Source organism: Esox lucius, chromosome 9 (genome assembly GCF_011004845.1).
Source record: "Esox lucius isolate fEsoLuc1 chromosome 9, fEsoLuc1.pri, whole genome shotgun sequence".
Classification (NCBI taxonomy): domain Eukaryota; kingdom Metazoa; phylum Chordata; class Actinopteri; order Esociformes; family Esocidae; genus Esox; species Esox lucius.
Window position 1 is genome coordinate 3,488,189 of NC_047577.1, and position 19,876 is coordinate 3,508,064.

Consider the following 19,876-nt stretch of genomic DNA (forward strand, 5'->3'; position numbering starts at 1 on the left):
ATGCTATTTAGTATATTAAAGTAATACTTAAATGGTTCCAAAATAATACATTTAAGTATATTTTTGTCTTGGGGTGCTTATACTGTATATAAATAATAGATCATCAGAATGTTAAGCCAAAATAATAACTCCTACTAAATAATTATTGAAACAAGAATAAACCCAGTTTTAAAAAACCTGCCTCCCCCTATTAAATGGAGTAGGCTACTGTCCAGTAACATAAAACATCACCAGGGAATGTTATATAGGTTGTTGATTGGATATGGCCACAATCTCCAACAGGTCATATGTGATTTTAAGCAACATTTGATCACACCGTAAGGAACATTTGCCTCTAAAAAGGCGCAGGACAATACTTGCTAGAGGCAATCTCCTGACTGGAAGGTCTATTGGAATTGTGACGGGTGGTAAGACTGATCCAACAAGCAGCAAGGTTACATTTAATTTTAAAGTCCCAATTCCCATCTGTAGATCTTAGTTACTAATACTTTGAACAAACGTTCCACAAACTATATGTTGATAAGCAACTGCTTGCTAAGGTTAGTGTTTGTTTTAGAGTAAGGTTTAGGTTAGGGTTAGCAGATAATTTAAATATTACTGAAACGCAGTGGATTATCTGTAGAGCATTTACAGAAACACTGTCGGGATTCTCAAAATAAAGGAGAGAATTATAGGAGGACCATTGGGTCAGGGGAGCAGCAGGGGCTTCCAAGTTCATGAGGTGAGCTGGAAAGCTGCCAGAATGACCGATACAGAACTGAAAGAAACAAGAGAAAGGACGATACAAATATTGAAAGATTGAAAGAAAGTGCGAACGGGGAGGGGAAAGAGAAAAAGAGCAAGAGCAAGCGGATCATCATGGCCTGCGCAAAATCTGCGCATCTCAGACTCTGCTGAACAGACAGGACGGTGGCGACTCACTCTGCAACGATGTTTTTTTCGTTGCTAGACTACTGGTACAGCAGTGCGGATTGATCAACAAAAAACAATGCGAATCGGTCTTTTAGGGCGCAATGTAACTATTACAGGAGTCATGATTTGCTCTGTTCGTGCGACATGTTGAGGTCGGTTAGCCGCTATCTTTTTGTAGCTTTTGCGTCTTTTTTAGACCAGGCATTTGATGCGGTTCTGATCTTACAGTAAAAGGTGGGATTTGTTATTTTTGTGCTTTGGGTCCACGGAATATATTTTGAATGCAACTATAGTAATGGAGAAAGTGTCAACGTAGCTGGAACTCTCAAAATGAAGCTTTGGAAAACGACAAGAACCCATATCGTCAGTAATCACGTTGTTCTAAATAGACACTAGCTAGCTACTGTAGCTTGTAAACCGCAACAATGTCTCTGGTGGCCGGTGATGTCCCAACTGACGAAGACTTTGAAGATCTGGTGAGTGCTATGCCCCTGAACTTTCCCAGACCAATGCTTTGTTTAGATCTTCCCCTGTTTAAAAAAAAACCCCGGCAGTTACAGTATTACAGGCCACAAGTGCTGTAGAACCATTTATCCACGATACGCCTTGTTATACAGAATATTTCTTCTTGTTTGTTTCCAAGGTCGAAGATGGACTTTCTCTCGCTACCTATGTGTCAGACTCAGGAAAGGTGAGACTCGGTGTCTGTGTGTGTTTCTGTGTCTCCGTTACCATTGTTTCTCCTAACTCATGCTTGTGTTTCAACAGAGATCCAGGAAAAAGAAGCCTTCTGCCAAACCTTCTCCCAGTAAGCTGTCACTTATTGTCAATGCAAAGTCTTTCTTTTTTATAGTGCTAAATTGACAGTCCTCACGTTGATAGTAATACCAACATGTTTGTAGGGTCTCCGTACCTCTCCAGTATGAACGTGAACCCCAGGAGAGCAGCAGTCACAGCCTGGAGGACACTAGGGGACACGGACGAGACCCTGGGGGCGAGAAGGGACACCGCCATGGAGCGGGTGGAGACAGCTCGGACCACCAGAGAGAACTGGCTGGCATCGCTAAGCAACGGGCACAGTGGGTTACACAGAATTAGAATCAGACCTCTAGTAACCATGGCGTGACAGCTTTAGAACTTACAGATCTTAGAGAAGTTCTTTACTGGGTGGGACTATATAAAACAGGGTTATTATTCTTGACATGTTTTATTCTCTTCTTATTCTATCAAGTGGCATATTATAATGTTGTACTATTATGTGATGTCATATCATAATGTTGTACTATTATGTGATGTCATATCATAATGTTGTACTATTATGTGATGTCATATTTTAATGTTGTACTATTATGTGATGTCATATGTTATACATTTTTCTCCATCCCTCTCATCTGCATTTCTCCTCTCCCTGCTTCTCCTCTCCCTGCTTCTCCTCTCCCTGCTTCTCCTCTCCCTCCTTCTCCTCTCCCTCTGTCTGAGAATTTCTGTCCCTCTCTAGGTCTTTCCCAGTCTTTAAGAGGGGACCCTGACGTGACACACACCTCCACCCTTTTCTCCTCTTCTCCCTGCACTCCAGAGTATCTCAAACAAGCTCTGGCCTTGAAGAAACCCAAGCAACTGCGTTCCACATCCATTGGTAGGTATGTGCGTGTGTGTGTGTGCGTGCGTGCGTGCGTGCGTGTGTGCGTGTGTGTGTGGGCACACGCATGCGCGCGTATAGATTTCCATGAGTTTGTGTATACTGAAGTGTTTTTGTGGGTCTACAGGTTTTATTATACGTGTCAGGTCCAGATGGTAAATCAAGACTAGGGAGGAATTCTTGCCGGGCCTCACTTATAAATGTATTTTTTATGCTTGGGGTAACCTGTGTTGTCTCTCCAGATTCCAGAGAGAAGGAGGACATGTACGATGAAATCATCCACCTCAAGAAGGTACTTAACTTGTTGACCTGAAATTGCTGAATATCTCTCTTACTCAATGAGGCCTGCTTTGATGTGTACCTCTTAAGTGTCTTTGTCAGAAAATCAAATGCCTTAAATCGTTAATTCAAATTAATTTGTTGTCCTCTGTAGAGTCTTCAGGCCCAGAAGTCTGAGAATGACAAGATGAAAGCCAAGCTACGGCGTCTGGAGGAGGACAAATCTAAGAAAGACAAACAGATCGAACAGCTACTGGATCCTACCAAGGTAAAAGCAATCAACAAATCAAGTGTATTGTTATAAAGCTCCATGCACTTCGTGTTACTTTGTGCTGCAAAGTTATTAAAACACTAAAACATGATGACCAGTGGGTCCAAAAGGCCTCTTACTCAGGAAATGTAAATATCTGCAGGCTTTTTGTAACTCAGTGTAACTCAGAAAATGTAAATGTCAGTTAGCATAGCAACACCACCCAGTGTCCAAGAGGACACCTGAGGCGTATCCAACAAACAACCGGAACAGAGACAGATGATTTCATCCATCACAGCTGATTTGACTGTTGTTTTCACCCACAGGCGCCAGAATACACACTGAGTCTGGTGGACAAGAAAAACCAGGGGAGTGTGGTGAGTGTGTGGTGAGTGTGTGAGATTGTGTGCATGCGAAAATCTGATGTTCTCCTAAAATGGTCTTGATTTATGTGTCCCTTCCTGCAGATTATAAATGGACTGAAACAAAGAATTCTCAAGCTGGAACAACAGTGTGCTGAGAAGGAGAACACACTGAGGTAAGAGCCCTGTCTGTCTGTCTGCCTGTGTCTGTCTGTCTGCCTGTGTCTGTCTGTCTCCCTGTGTCTGTCTGTCTGCCTGTGTCTGTCTGCCTGTGTCTGTCTGTCTCCCTGTGTCTGTCTGTCTCCCTGTGTCTGTCTGTCTGCCTGTGTCTGTCTGTCTGCCTGTGTCTGTCTGTCTGCCTGTGTCTGTCTGTCTCCCTGTGTCTGTCTGTCTGCCTGTGTCTGTCTGTCTGCCTGTGTCTGTCTGTCTCCCTGTGTCTGTCTGTCTCCCTGTGTCTGTCTGTCTGCCTGTGTCTGTCTGTCTCCCTGTGTCTGTCTGTCTCCCTGTGTCTGTCTGTCTCCCTGTGTCTGTCTGTCTCTATGTGTCTGAATCTCCAGTATATTTAGGATTACTATGCAGTACATTTACGTTTGGCCTGTCATGTTCTGGATCAGTAAACTGCAGAGTGAGTTGAAGACTACTAATCTGGAGGAGTTAAAGATCACAGTGGAGACCTACTTTGAGGAGGTAATTTCTACTCTTTGACCGATCAGAAACGTCATCATTTGTTAAAATTCTTATTCATACTCAGAATTTTACAACATACAAAGGCTGAATATACATCTGCTTTAAGAGGACAGACTAATATACAGTTAAACAAGTGGTGTTCATAAGGCATGATGAGACATGGGCAATTAGAGGTTACCCTAAACATCACTTTGCAGTTCATGTACACATGAATTTAGCATTTCTGTGCTGTAAGTTTGTGTGTGTTCTCTAGATCCAGAGACTCAGGGCAATATTGGACACAGCAGAGAAAACGTAAGGAACACTGACAGACTACAATATTTGTCTTGTCTATGTTGTTTTTGGGTTATTCTCACACATTTTTTCCTGTCTCTACAACACACACACACACACATCTCTTCCTGTAGTAATAGAGCAGAAATAAAAGGTTCTCAGAGGCAACAGAAGGTTCTGAGCTCTACGGTTCTACGACTCTCTGAGAACCTGAAACAGCTGAAGCAGGAGAACTGCATGTTAAAAGAGGAGCTCAACACAGAAAGCCCAGCCAGCGGACCGAAAGGTACAGACTCACACACAGGCATCACACCGGCGGGGTCAAAGGTCAGCGGACAAATGTGTGACGCCAGGTTGCACTGTGTTTCAGGCTACAAAGACTGGAGTAAACAGAGACTGCTGAGGAGACTGGTGGAACTGGACAGGGTGAGGACACGCCCCCCCCCCCCCCCCCCCCCCCCTCCCCCTCCCCCCCTCTCAATTAATGCCACCCTCTCCCTTCCCTGGGTCAGAGGTTAGAGGAGGTGATGAGAGCCCCAGTCAGGAGGCCTGGAGTGGACAGAGGGGTTCAGGCCACACCCACAGACGTTGCTACGCCACCAAGAGTGTCCACTGCAGACGGGGAGGTCGTCGCGGTAACGGCCCAACCACAAGGGGAGGAGGTTGTTGGTGTGAAGGGGCGTGTCAGTCAGTTGGAGCAGGAGAAGGAGGAGCTACAGGGAATGCTGACCAATAGAGTGTAAGAGAGATACTACAGCAGCAGCCGAATTTTACATTTTAAATGGCCGGTGAATTTTAACAAAATGTTGATATTCTGTTGTCGGTTTTCTGTTGACATTCTTAGATTGTTTTAAATATGTGCACTGGTCACATAATCACAACATCTAAACCAAGCTGCTCCAAAACACACTGTTCTCTACAAGTGACCTCACCCTGTCTCAGACAGATCTCCTCCAATCGCCCTGTCCCAGACAGATCTCCTCCAATCGCCCTGTCCCAGACAGATCTCCTCCAATCGCCCTGTCCCAGACAGATCTCCTCCAATCGCCCTGTCCCAGACAGATCTCCTCCAATCGCCCTGTCTCAGACAGATCTCCTCCAATCGCCCTGTCTCAGACAGATCTCCTCCAATCGCCCTGTCCCAGACAGATCTCCTCCAATCGCCCTGTCTCAGACAGATCTCCTCCAATCGCCCTGTCTCAGACAGATCTCCTCCACTCACAACAAAGATGAGGTTTAGGTGTAAAGCAGGCTGTTTGTTTTTAATTGTTAGGAATGGACATCACTCTTACTTTGTCTGCGATGATTTGTTTGCAAGGTGGGACTTTTCATCTAGGAGGAGATTTCAGATGGATGGCCATGTGTCTTGAACAGCGCTAAGATCATTTTATTGGGTTCCTTGAGTTGTTTATAATCTATAGAACCTGTGTTTTCAGTGAGGAGGTGAAACGACTGATGGCTGAAAGAGAGATGGCAGAGGAGGAGGTGAAGAGGTGGAAGAATGAACAGGAGAGGAGATCACAACAGCAGAGGTGACTGTGTCATAATCGATCTTCACATTGTAAAATATAATACTGCAATTAATGAATACTACTTAGTTTACCAATGACAATATAACAGGCTTATTAAATACTACTCAGTTTACCACAGACAATATAAGAGGCTTATTAAATACTACTTAGTTTACCACAGACAATATAACAGGCTTATTAAATACTACTCACTTTACCACAGACAATATAACAGGCTTATTAAATACTACTCAGTTTACCACAGACAATATAACAGGCTTATTAAATACTACTCAGTTTACCACAGACAATATAACAGGCTTATTAAATACTACTCAGTTTACCACAGACAATATAACAGGCTTACTAAATGCTACTTAGTTTACCACAGACATTATAACAGGCTTATAAACCACTGACATGCCATCATGTTTCTATGGAAACGCCACGTTTCTCCCTCTGCCTTTCTATGTTCCGCTGTTCCAATGTTCCACTTTTCTAATGTTCTATTGTACTAATGTTCTACTGTACTAATATTCTACTGTCTGCCTGTCAGACTGGAGATAGAGGCGCTGACTGAGAAGATCCAGAGTCTGGAAGTAGAAGATGGGAGGAGGGAGCGGGAACTGGAGGAGGTACAGGAGGGAAAGGATGAGAGTGAGACGGCAGCCCTGTCGATTCAGAAGGAGTCCCTGGAGCTCAGAGAACAGGTACGTGACTGTTTATAGGCTTTTTATTGGTCAATGAGTAGAGAGATCTAGTGTGTGTTGTAACCCAGTTTCACAGGTTTTTTATTTACATGGCACATTGGCCGACATTGTTTCTGTGTCTGCCTCTCTCTAGGACATTGTGTTGGTCCAGTCATCAATAAGAGGTCATCTCCAAAGGCAGAAAGAGCTGGCTCACCTCAGAGACACACACAGCCAGGTAACACGCATTTCCAGCTTGGTATTTTAACCATGTACATCAATCAAATGTATTTATAAAGCCCTTTTTACATCTGCAGCTGTCACAAAGTGCTTTTACAAAACACCCGGCCTTAAACCCCAAGAAGCAATCAACAGTAGTGTTGAATTTCAGTGGCTAGGAAAAACTCCTTAAGAAGGCCGAAATTTTGGAAGAAACCTAGAGAGGACCCAGGTTCAGAGGGGTGACCAGTCCTCTTCTGGCTGTGTCGGGTGAACATATTAAGAGTAAAAATTGTAATAATGAATAAATGCATGTGGGCTGAGTCCAGTCGATGTAAACTTAGTCCAGGTCAGAACCATGACCAGGTGGACAAGGACAGGGACAACACAGGGGAGGTGTCAGCCCAGTGACAGCTGAAATCGTCAGGCATCGTCTCGATCTGTAAAACAACCTGGAGGACTCTAGACAGGGACAGTAACGGGTCCCCCAAGCCAAGTACTCCGCAGGTGTGGGCCAGGACCTCATGTCCTCCTAAGTTCAAAACAGGAGACTGGGAAAATTTTGAAAATGCATTCCTCATATCAACAAGGATTTATAGTGGATAAGGAGAACTTATAGTAAATATAGCATTTAATAAATAACTGTAGAAGTAGAAACATCTACATGTCTCAACAATCTTTTATCTATTTGACCTATGTAGTCCTCTAAGGACACCAGGGTCCCTGAGTTTCAGGTTGTTTTAGACGGATCAGGAAGACTAATGAGAATACCTTTTATCGTCAAGCTCGATTGAAATTTGAAGGACTGTTTTCATAAAAAATAAAATGAGTTTTGACTTTGAGGGTACAGAGAAGATGTCAGTTTTGACTTTGAGGGTACAGAGAAGATGTCAGTTTTGACTTTGAGGGTACAGAGAAGATGTCAGTTTTGAATTTGAGGGTACAGAGAAGATGTCAGTTTTGACTTTGAGGGTACAGAGAAGATGTCAGTTTTGACTTTGAGGGTACAGAGAAGATGTCCGTTTTGGTGTGTTGCTGGGTATGCCTGGCTCCGGGGCTGTCAGGGTGGAAACCCGTGACAAACTGTAAGGCAGCCTGATCCACTGGAGTCCAGAACCCTGGGTAGACCTGAAATCAGCCACATAAACAGAACCTCTGCAGTCCGCTGAGGAGAGAGCAGTACTGTGTTCGGCCACTCGAGGGCACTGTTGCATGTCCTGTGTGTAGGTAACTACTGACAACCGTGAATTTGTCCCACCAGGCTTTGATCTGAGAGTTTATTTCTTTCCACTTCCCAGGGCGGCCAATCGGAGAGCGGCGGTGATGTCAAGTCGTGTGCGGAGGCTGATGGTGGGCTGGTTGCCGTGACGTTGATACAGTCGGTTTTCCGAGGTCACCTGACGCGTAGCGCACTGATGCCGGAGAGGTGACGCACGTGCGCACACACAAACACACACACACAAACACACACACACACACACACACACACAGTTATTTAATTGGAAAAGGCATGGGTTTTTTTTAACCCGTTTTTTTATTTTTTTTAGGTCTGTTTGTTCGACGCCTCCTCCATCTGTTCCCATTCCTTCCTCTAGAAGAGCTTCCTTAACTCACACACACATTACTCCAGGTGAGAGACACACACACACACACACATTACTCCAGGTGAGACACACACATACACATTACTCCAGGTGTGAGACACACACACACACACATTACTCCAGGTGAGCTACTCACACACATTACTCCAGGTGAGAGAGACACACACACACACATTACTGCAGGTGAGATACACACTCACTCACTCACACACACAGACACACACATTACCCCAGGTGAGACACACACTTACACACACACACATTACTCCAGGTGAGAGACACACACACACACCTTCAGACTGACACCTCATGGCCCATCTAAACACACCTGGCCCAGGAAGGTCACACACCTTTCTAGTCCACTCTTTGGTGTTTCTGGGCCAAGTGTTTGTGTGAGCCCTGCTGATGATTGATTTGCAGTGCTTACCCCTGTCACTTCTATTTAAACTCAATTCAGACGATCTCTGGAGCATGTTGGGAGAGCGTCGATTGACATTGTCCAGGGACATGTATGCTCTATCTCAGATTCTTCTGATCTAGTTGGTTCAACCTCCTGTGACACTAGCCAATCATCAGCCATAGGTGGTCAAGAGCTGGTCACCTTTTTCCCAACATAGAGCACACAGAATAGCCTATGTGACCGTTAAAAGAAATCAGTTACCCGTAAGTTAGGTTGTCGTAGGCCTGTCCCAATGAGAAGATGGGCCTTTTTTACCTTTTTGGGGTGAAGGGAGCAGTGTAAATGTCTTGTGTCTGAATGCGATCCGCTGCTGGTGGCTCTGATTGACGGGCTCTTTTAGCTGGGTGTCTTTCAGGGCAGCTATTTCTCCACGTGATTCAGAACATTTCCCAAAATAGTCCTGCCTGGACCGCATCTCCTTAATCGAATGGAAAGAGGAAATGTGCAGCGGGCGTCACGACGCGAGCTCAGCCAGAGAATTAATTTGGTCTTTCATAATATCCGCCCGGGCATGACCACGGGTGGAGCTGCCTCTGCCAGGGGTCCATACCGTATGACGTGACCACGGGTGGAGCTGCCTCTGCCGGAGGTCCATACCGTATGACGTGACCACGGGTGGAGCTGCCTCTGCCGGAGGTCCATACCGTATGACGTGACCACGGGTGGAGCTGCCTCTGCCGGAGGTCCATACCGTATGACGTGACCACGGGTGGAGCTGCCTCTGCCGGAGGTCCATACCGTATGACCTGACCACGGGTGGAGCTGCCTCTGCCGGAGGTCCATACCGTATGACGTGACCACGGGTGGAGCTGCCTCTGCCGGAGGTCCATACCGTATGACGTGACCACGGGTGGAGCTGCCTCTGCTGGAGGTCCATACTGTATGACGTGACCACGGGTGGAGCTGCCTCTGCCAGGGGTCCATACCGTATGACGTGACCACAGGTGGAGCTGCCTCTGCTGGAGGTCCATACCGTATGACGTGACCACGGGTGGAGCTGCCTCTGCCGGAGGTCCATACCGTATGACGTGACCACGGGTGGAGCTGCCTCTGCTGGAGGTCCATACCGTATGACGTGACCACGGGTGGAGCTGCCTCTGCCGGAGGTCCATACCGTATGACGTGACCACGGGTGGAGCTGCCTCTGCTGGAGGTCCATACCGTATGACGTGACCACGGGTGGAGCTGCCTCTGCCGGAGGTCCATACCGTATGACGTGACCACGGGTGGAGCTGCCTCTGCCGGAGGTCCATACCGTATGACGTGACCACGGGTGGAGCTGCCTCTGCCGGAGGTCCATACCGTATGACGTGACCACGGGTGGAGCTGCCTCTGCCGGAGGTCCATACCGTATGACGTGACCACGGGTGGAGCTGCCTCTGCTGGAGGTCCATACCGTATGACGTGACCACGGGTGGAGCTGCCTCTGCCGGAGGTCCATACCGTATGACGTGACCACGGGTGGAGCTGCCTCTGCCGGAGGTCCATACCGTAAACTAGTCTTTTCCGGCACTTTGCCGACCAGTCAGTAATTGAGTGAATGTGTGTGTGTGTTAGCCTCTCTGTGCAGTGATGAAGATGTGGAGGAAGATGTGACCATGCTAAGTGAGGAAGATACGTGGTCTGTGTCCAACACCCCCACCAACAGAAGGAGACTCACACCAGGTAGTGTGTCCCCTCCTGGTTGAAAGCCTATGAAGGACGCGTGTGTGTGTCAGTGTGTGTCAGTGTGTCTGCTGTGTGTTAATGCACACGTGTGTTTACATTTGTTACCTGTAGCCCAGGTAGAGCTCCACCCACCCCCAGACTCCGAAGCTGCCGAAGTGGTGGACTCTGAGGATTCCGACGATGACATCATCGTGTCTCCGTCTCGCCCAATGAGGAGGAGAGAAGAAATCTACTTCTAAACCAGCGTAACGTCCTGTGGGATGTGTGCATTTGTTTCCACCCTGTGAACTACACTGGCCTGGTAAATCACAGGGGTGCAGACCTGTACTGAACTCCAGGTCCAGCTGATTAGCAGAACTGTGGTTGTTAGCAGTGCAGGGCTGGAACAAAGTCCTGGACATGAGGCAGTAGCTTTCAGGGGGCCGTTATTGTAAGCTCTCAGCTCTTGGGGTAAAAGGGGTTACTGATGTGAGTCTGGTGCCGTGAATGGATGGGGGCTCAGCCCGACTGTCCCGGCCGTTCCCCTCTGACTCTCTACATACCATCCCTGCACCTCCCCTTCACTGTCCTGACATGAAAATAAAGAAATGCCACAAAAAAAGGGTTCTAAAACGGGTGCTCGACTGTTCTCGTGGGAGAAATCATTTTGGTTATGGGTTCCAAAACGGGTGCTCGACTGTTCTCGTGGGAGAAATAATTTAGGTTATGGGTTCCAAAACGGGTGCTCGACTGTTCTCGTGGGAGAAATAATTTAGGTTATGGGTTCCAAAACGGGTGCTCGACTGTTCTCGTGGGAGAAATCATTTTGGTTATGGGTTCCAAAACGGGTGCTCGACTGTTCTCGTGGGAGAAATCCTTTTGGTTATGGGTTGAGAGGCCTTTGACTTCTACCTGAACACCACGTGCCTTAAAGGGAACTCTTATAGGACGGACGAAGAACCCTCCTCGGTTCTCGACAGCAGTAGAGTGGTAACGCGGTCGTTACTACACCCTGGATGTGCAGCATCTCTGCCGGAGGAGGGCTTGTCAGTGTAGTGCCGTAATAAAACCCTGCACAACCCAGGAGATGAAGGGCCGGCCGGCCTTAATAACATCTGGTCTGATTCAGATACGTTTTCGTTTTCTGTGTTGCCTCGGGGTGCTGCGGACCTTTGATCAGCGGTCACGCACGACGAACCGTAAGACACCAAGTTGTACCGTAAATCAGAAGTACGTCCATCGCAGCCAATTACAGCGGGCCCTGTGAGGAGTGAGGGGGCGGCCAGCTGAAGCTGCTCCCGTCTGTAAGATCTACTGTTAGTCCGGCTGCCCCTGGCAGTACTGTCTGTTTATTTAATCCTGTGCTGCACCTCAGAAACTGTGAAGTCATAATAACATTATGTAATAATCTACTTCAATAAGATGCAAGATAGGGACAACACTGGGGTGTGTTTGTATATGTGGCTGTATTTGTGTTTGTGTATCGACACTGGGGTCAATTCCGTTTCAGATCCAGTACATTCAGGGAGTTCTGAAATTCAGAAACATGGTAACTTATTGAATTGACCAGGGCCCCTGAACGGCGCAGTGGTAAGGTCCCCTCCTGACTGTTGGCCGAGTTGTCATGTGACCAGGTTTTAAATCCTGCTGGAGGATTGGCCCTGGGGTCCTAGGTAGGGTGATGCCATTGGTCAGAACCGTCAGGTTTTGGGGGGTTAGCGATCAAAAATGGTTGCCTTGCCTTGTCACTCTCTAGGGACCCCTTGTGGCGGTTCAGGTACCTCTGAGCTCCATCAAGGTCAGACTCTGTCATTTCTGGCACAAGATTTCCTGGTCGAGCAACCAGAACAGCACATCTTATCATCGACTGTCCCGAGTTGGCCTGGAGTTGCCATAAAGCAAGGCCTTAATCACAAAGTAGATATAATGAGGTTGGGGACAGGGGTATAAGTAAAAACAACAACAAACGACTGGAATTGATATTAAATTGCCTGGTGATATGTGGCTGTCTTTATTCAAGTTGTTTTAATTGTGCCTTATTTTTTTTTTATGATGACTATAATCCATTAAAATTATGTTTTCAGCCGATACAATTATTGTCTCTACTTATATTCAAAGGGCGTCTTCCACGTCTCCTTCATCCTACGTGTTCACTTCCCTTCAAGGATTTGAAAGGAAATTACTGGTTTACAGAAACACAGAAGTTGTCCGCGGCGCAATATCATTACTGCACTCATTTCATACCTTTAAATCGAGCCCACAACCTCTAAGCACCATTCTGGGCCAACTGACCGACACGAGACATCCTCTAGTCCAGGCCTGGGTAAATCCAATGATTCCTTGTGTGTGGTGTGGAGAGAACGCTCGGCGGGGTGTGTTGAGCATGTGAAGCTGCGCTGCCCGCAGTCTGTCAGAAGGGGTGGGGGTCTGCTGTTTTTGCGCATTCGAACCAACACGGCCGCGAGGATCTATTTGCAGAGCGAGCTGCGGTGTCCTCTCGGTTTTTCAGAGCTCGCGTTTGCTTCGCTCTCGAAATCCGTTAGGTCTGACCAGTTAGTAATTAGACTACGACGAAACACGTCGATTCGTCGCGTTAAGGACATTTATAACCATCCTACGGGATCGCTCGCCGAGACGCGGAACGGAAATATCCCTTCATTGGAGGTCAACGAGTCCAACACTGAAAACCCTCTTCTCTTGGACTCTAGAAAATTGGAGATTTGCCAGTGAAATGTAACCAACATGTTAACAGATATTAGCAGCGGTAGACTTTCTGTTGGTTGTGTGCGATTGTTGTCGAGCTGCAGTCACTGGCTTAGTCTGCATCAGTTATATTAGGGGAACAATAGGTAACATTTTATGCTCGAGTAGGCTGAATAGATCTTGGTGCAACCGCTAGGCTTTAGTGGACAAGTTCACACATTTGTGAGGGAGATCTTGTTACATCATTCATACCAGGCTGGGAGCGGATGTTTTTTTCTTTCTCGGCCTTGCAATGCGATAAGGAATGCTGTACCGGAGAACCGGAATAATCCTATATAGGCAAACCACCGCGTCTGCAATCACCGAATAGCCAACCGGAGACGACTGTAGACAACAACAATGTTGGCAATCTGGGATTTTTATTTTACAGCACTGTAAACCAGTCAGCGAGGAGGGTCATAATTACTGAACGATGATTTGACCGTGGCGTCGGTCAGTGGTCGCAGAAATTAAACAGCCAATGAAGGATTATAATCAAATCCATATCTGAATCGATGACGGCATCACATCCACGATAACAACCCACACGGGGGAGTGCACGCAAGCGCGCTGCCCAATTCCAGTTGCAGAACCCCACGAATATTGCCTACGCTTGGTCGTTGTTTCCAGTGTCGTTGACCTGAGGGGACGCTTCATATTTCGGGCCTGACGGATTGGTCGTGACACCCTCGTCTCGGTGCGAAGAGAATGGCGGCCGTAGTTAACTACTCACCCCCTTGGTGGGTCAACCTACTCCACCGCCTCCCCCACTTCAACTTGCAATTTGAGACTGTGAGCAGCGACTTCAGACCCGAGGACTCCGATTATCAGAAGGTAGGTTCGGGGAGCTCGCCGACACACACACACACGAACAGGTAGGTAGGATGTTGCACACACACACTCCTCAATTCAAAACACAAGGTAATGGTTAGGACCCTTATGACTATAGGACTTGTCACTCACGCTAAGCTACTCTACATGCAAACTCTATTCTAATATGAAGTGATTCCGCCCAGTTTTGCTCCAGCGGTAATATGACAGACCTACAGGACTTTGTTCGATCAAAACCCATATCCGGATCTGCACGCGGGTTCTGTGGGATCTACTCTTGGGAATCAGACCTTTGCTGTGAGACGTTTCATGCGTTCTACTTATTAAGCGTCCATCCATGGTCATGCTCAACATGTTCTTCCCTGCTTGTCGGCTGTACATCTCTCCTTTACCTGGCGGGGTTAAATTGACGCTTACTCAATGTAACTCCATGTCTTCCGTTATAGAACGGCTGACTGGGTACGACATGTTAGTACGGTGTTAGTTAGAAGTGTAAGTACAGAAGACCATGTCTGTGGTTTGTTTGGGGATGAAAGGATAGAAGGAGGGAGAGATGATGGTGGGATGGGAGGGAGGAGGGTGGGATGGGAGGGAGGAGGGTGGGAGTGGAAGATCTGCTAGAGGGAGGAGGTGGTTTTACCAAGTTGGTGAGCGTTTAAAGCTGCCTACGATAACTGAGGGAGGGACAGAGAGACTAGTCGTTGAGTTTAGGTGAAAGTTATTGTGGAGGAAGAGAGAGGTGCCATAGTTCCACCATTGGATGTTCTTCAACCATCAAAGCACATTAAAGAACAGAACATGAGTCTAACCTGGTCATTACCTATGTAGCGCTCAACACTGAACAGGACCTCCAGGGTTTATAGGGCTCTTAAGTCATAGGGCTAATGTCTCTATACAGCACCTGGAGAACAGGGTACTGTATAGAGAAGATGATACTGTATAGAGAACATGGGACTGTACAGAGAACATGGTGCTGTATAGATGACATGGAAATCTATAAGGCACTTTGTGCTCTGGAAAGCAGGGTATTTGTGGGGAAGTAGCCATGGTCTTTCACCTATATCATCAAACTCCATTCAAAACATTCAGTGGACGTTATATTTTGGACAGTATATTCGAATTCTAGATCGTTTTACAACTTTCTTCCCCTCAGTCTTTTCCTCGCTCTCTCTCCTTTCTCCTAAATCAGTGAAACGCTAAGTACCCACTTCCTCCCAGCCCCAATCAGGGGTGATACAGAGCCCGCTGTCTGTGTGTGTAGAGGTCTCCCGAGACCCCCTAATTCAGACTAATTGCGTCCTGATGGGTTTCAGAGCCGGGACAGTTTCCGTGTCACCGCATTTTTCGCAGCCATGTGCGAGTGTGGCGGACTGGGCTGTTTGAGGTGAGGTCACAGCCAGCCCCTAGAGGGGTCGTTGTCGTGGTGAGAGCCACGGTTGTGTGTAGCAGCTATTCAGTATGAGGTCACTAACAGCCCCCGGGGGGCTGGTCTACAGGGATAGCCCCTCAGAGGGAGAAGGGGGAGGTAGCGGGGGAGGGGCAGGGTGTTGTTGTCTCTCATGAAAGAATGCCCTCTTTCTTTTCTATCTCCTCCCCTCTGTCCTCCTCCCTCTCTGTCTCTAACACACTTAGTTTTAGATGGTCCGTCTATTTAATCTGAGAGGCTTTCATGGTTTTCTCTCGAGCCGACTGACACACACACGCGCACACACGCGCACACACGCACACACACGCACACACACGCACACACACACAGTCCTCTTGTGTTTCTGGATGATGTGATTTAACACCAGATGATTAGTATGCTGCTGAAGAGAGATGCAGAAAAACAGGGTAGCAAAACACAAGCTGGACTTCCTAAAATAGTGAGGGTAAAAATGTGATATTACATTTGTATTCATATATTCATTTATCAGTAAACCAAATTATAACACATAACATCTGCTGCCCAATTTTAACCCAACCCCCCCAAAAAATATTTTGTCTACTAAGGGACCCATGTCATCAAACCTGCTTGGTTGAAAACTTCTTATCTTATGGCAAACTGAGGTATAACAGTGATTTTACTTCTAGATTATAAACATAAACCACATATTATAGATCCAGCTCAAAATAGAATGTTTAAATTAAATAGTTTGTCAGGATGTATCTCAAAATGACATTTCAAACTCAAATGCTCTTCACTTTGCTAGAACTGTCAATACACACCGATGCAAATACACACACACACACACCTGTGTGGTTGAACTGTTCTGTATTCAAAGCACTGGTTTTGTATTCAACATCAGTTCGTCCCAGAATGCTGACAGTCCAAGTTCTGTGGGAATGCTGGTATTCTCTTGTAGAACTTTAATCCCAAAGTCCTGTAAGGCAGTGGAAACACAGCGTCAGCTAACAGCAGCAGCTGGAGAGAATTACAGAGGAGACATGACTAAAGCTATATATTCTCTGTGTTCATGATGAGAAAGACACACGCGCACACACTCCCTATTGATGTTGCAAACCAGTCAATGCTCCTGAATGGAAGGATGGACCCCTACATTCTGACCAACAGGAGGGACTCCCAGATTCTGACCAACAGGATGGACCCCACATTCTGACCAACAGGATGGACCCCACATTCTGGCCAACAGAATGGACCCCTACATTCTGGCCAACAGGATGGACCTCTACATTCTGACCAACAGGAGGAACCCCCACATTCTGACCAACAGGAGGGACCCCCACATTCTGACCAACAGGAGGGACCCCCACATTCTGACCAACAGGATGGACCCCACATTCTGACCAACAGGAGGGACCCCCACATTCTGACCAACAGGATGGACCCCTACATTCTGACCAACAGGAGGGACCCCTACATTCTGACCAACAGGAGGGACCCCCATATTCTGACCAACAGGATGGACCCCACATTCTGACCAACAGGATGGACCTCTACATTCTGACCAACGGGAGGGACCCCTACATTCTGACCAACAGGAGGGACCCCTACATTCTGACCAACAGGAGGGACCCCTACATTCTGACCAACAGGATGGACCCCTACATTCTGACCAACAGGATGGACCCCTACATTCTGACCAACAGGATGGACCCCACATTCTGACCAACAGGATGGACCCCACATTCTGACCAACAGGATGGACCCCACATTCTGACCAACAGAATTGACCCCACATTCTGACCAACAGAATGGACCCCACATTCTGACCAACAGGATGGAACCCTACATTCTGACCAACAGGATGGAACCCTACATTCTGATCAACAGGATGGAACCCTACATTCTGATCAACAGGATGTACCCATTAATTAACCAATTAATCCACTAATTAACTCAGAATAAAGCCTTTGAATGGTGGAATCAGTGATTATAACAACAAAAGGCAGTCCTTTAACATTTCAGGGTAAGGATCAACAACCACGGTTCTAAAGGCTTTGGGCAGAACCAGATCCACGGTTCCAGAAGGCTTTGGACGTAACCAGATCCACGGTTCTAGAAGGCTTTGGGCAGAACCAAATCCAGGGTTCCAGAAGGTTTTGGGCAGAACCAGATCCATGGTTCTAAAGACTTTGGACAGAACCAGATCCAGGGTTCCAAAAGGCTTTGGGCAGAACCTCGATTCATGGTTTCCGAAGGCTTTGGACATGGACTGTGTCCCAGTTAAACCCCTCAATTCGTGGTCACTGGAGATACATTAGGCTGTGTGTGTGTGTGTTTGTTACACAGGCCTGGTCAGGGAAATGGAACCGATCTAACATGTAGAGCAGACATTAATTCAACTGCTGTAGACACACCCACACACACCGAGGGAAAGAGGGGGGAGAGATAAGGGGAGGGAGGGAGAGAGAGGGGGGAGGGAGTGAGAGTAGGGACCAACAGCTAATTGATGTGTCTAATCCTCTCAGCGACCATTTATATCCAGTTAGCCAAGATTAGACTCTAACATCAACCCTCACCAACACACCTTATACTCCCCCCTCTCTCTCCCTCTCTCTCCCCCATCCAACCCCATGTCCTTGTTGTGTGGTGCTGATCTGCGTCAGTTGACCTAAAAGCTGTATTGTCCACCGCAGAGTCTGGGAGGGGACGGACGGACATAGAAATGGAGGCGATAGATCAGCTCCACAACCGGACACTGGGGGAGTTCACTGTCTAGTTCACTATTGCTCTGTTCACTCTCCCCTCATTCCCTATCTCCTCCTCCCCCCCGTATATTCTGACCTCATTACGTTAGGAGGGAGGGGGGAGGGAATGTGGAGAGAGGATGGGGGGGTGGGGGGGGGGAGAAAGGGAGGTAGGGCCGATAACGATTGTTTCCATGCATCTCAAATTTTTATTTGTACTCTCTCTAATTGGGGTTTTCCACATCCTGTTTTCCCACAGAATTAAATTATCTAGAAAGTAACTCCCTCCGCTCTGCCTAACCTGAGTGAGGGTTTGGGAAACAGCCCCGCCAGGTTTCATTTTTGGAGAACCTTTTGTATCTTGAAGGGGGTACAGCAGGTCCCATTGTGACTTTTCAAAAGTACAATTTGTCTTTGCCAAATTTTATTAATTAATGTACAGTTCCGGAAGAAATTGAGAGACCACTGCACCTTTTTCTTTCCTTTCCAAAAAAGTTGAAAAGGACGGTTTTGAGAGAGGAACAGAAGCATTCAATTCGCAGTGGTCTCTTAATTTTAACGCATTTATTCCTTCCTTTTCAACTTATTTGGATAGGAAATTAAAAGGTGCGGTGGTCTCTTAATTTTTTCCGGAGCTGTATATTATTCTTTTATACAAACTGTTTAAGAGTTGATTAGTTGATTATATTGTAAAACCCATAACTGGATCACCCACAGCCTAAGAGCATCTGCTAAATGTAAAATATGATTGGTTGCAAAATAGGTCAGCCTCTAGCACCACAGGGTGGAAAGGGAGCCCAGCTGGGATATGGAATTGATCCTTGTGTCGACCCAACAGGGTGACCACTTTACTGTGCAGGAGATTGTCTAGTGTAACAGAGACAGTTAATCATTTAGAATGGATCCTTGTGGTCCATTTACTTTCCCTCAGTCTGTCATAACAGTAGAGGCCCCTGGGTTTATCATTTAGAATGGATCCTTGTGGTCCATTTACTTTCCCTCAGTCTGTCATAACAGTAGAGGCCCCTGGGTTTATCATTTAGAATGGATCCTTGTGGTCCATTTACTTTCCCTCAGTCTGTCATAACAGTAGAGGCCCCTGGGTTTATCATTTAGAATGGATCCTTGTGGTCCATTTACTTTCCCTCAGTCTGTCATAACAGTAGAGGCCCCTGGGTTTATCATTTAGAATGGATCCTTGTGGTCCATTTACTTTCCCTCAGTCTGTCATAACAGTAGAGGCCCCTGGGTTTATCATTTAGAATGGATCCTTGTGGTCCATTTACTTTCCCTCAGTCTGTCATAACAGTAGAGGCCCCTGGGTTTATCATTTAGAATGGATCCTTGTGGTCCATTTACTTTCCCTCAGTCTGTCATAACAGTAGAGGCCCCTGGGTTTATCATTTAGAATGGATCCTTGTGGTCCATTTACTTTCCCTCAGTCTGTCATAACAGTAGAGGCCCCTGGGTTTATCATTTAGAATGGATCCTTGTGGTCCATTTACTTTCCCTCAGTCTGTCATAACAGTAGAGGCCCCTGGGTTTATCATTTAGAATGGATCCTTGTGGTCCATTTACTTTCCCTCAGTCTGTCATAACAGTAGAGGCCCCTGGGTTAATCATTTAGAATGGATCCTTGT

The 19,876-nt window shown here is 46.8% G+C and overlaps 2 protein-coding genes across 5 annotated transcripts in view; both read left to right on the top strand.

The window, feature by feature from the left end:
- The first annotated feature begins 854 nt into the window (after window positions 1-854).
- On the top strand, window positions 855-12,635 carry iqce (IQ motif containing E). 3 transcript variants are annotated; one of them, XR_003782219.2, is made up of 22 exons: window positions 855-1,388; window positions 1,556-1,603; window positions 1,681-1,720; window positions 1,815-1,991; window positions 2,411-2,548; window positions 2,794-2,843; window positions 2,985-3,098; window positions 3,407-3,457; window positions 3,548-3,618; window positions 4,057-4,129; window positions 4,383-4,423; window positions 4,537-4,688; window positions 4,773-4,828; window positions 4,915-5,141; window positions 5,839-5,934; window positions 6,470-6,623; window positions 6,757-6,840; window positions 8,120-8,247; window positions 8,369-8,451; window positions 10,443-10,550; window positions 10,665-11,202; window positions 11,256-12,635. XR_003782219.2 is itself a non-coding variant. In XM_029122496.2 (21 exons), the coding sequence occupies exons 1-21, from the start codon at window positions 1,338-1,340 to the stop codon at window positions 10,790-10,792; spliced, it is 2,070 nt and encodes a 689-aa protein (XP_028978329.2). In that variant the 5' UTR covers window positions 855-1,337; the 3' UTR covers window positions 10,793-12,635. The 3 variants fall into 3 exon arrangements, 2 of the variants coding, with proteins under 2 accessions (XP_028978329.2, XP_034149996.1); XM_029122496.2 differs by having other exon boundaries at window positions 10,665-12,635; XM_034294105.1 differs by having other exon boundaries at window positions 2,489-2,548; window positions 10,665-12,635.
- Window positions 12,636-12,777: 142 nt separating this feature from the next.
- The window catches only part of ttyh3b (tweety family member 3b), a 37,120-nt gene continuing 30,021 nt past the window's right edge, over window positions 12,778-19,876 (top strand). The window contains exon 1 of one of the 2 annotated variants that reach the window (XM_029122501.2): window positions 12,778-14,108. In XM_029122501.2, coding sequence (XP_028978334.1) covers window positions 13,983-14,108 — 126 coding nt within the window. In that variant the 5' untranslated portion in view covers window positions 12,778-13,982. The remainder of the gene's footprint in view (window positions 14,109-19,876) is intronic. The other variant, XM_029122500.2, reaches the window with a different exon arrangement.

Coding starts and splice junctions, on each gene's coding strand:
- iqce (XM_029122496.2), top strand. CDS start 1,338: ATGTCTCTGGTGGCCGGTGATGTCCCAACTGACGAAGACTTTGAAGAT. Junction 1,721..1,814: donor TTCTGCCAAACCTTCTCCCA/GTAAGCTGTCAC, acceptor ACATGTTTGTAG/GGTCTCCGTACCTCTCCAGT. Junction 2,549..2,793: donor ACTGCGTTCCACATCCATTG/GTAGGTATGTGC, acceptor TTGTCTCTCCAG/ATTCCAGAGAGAAGGAGGAC.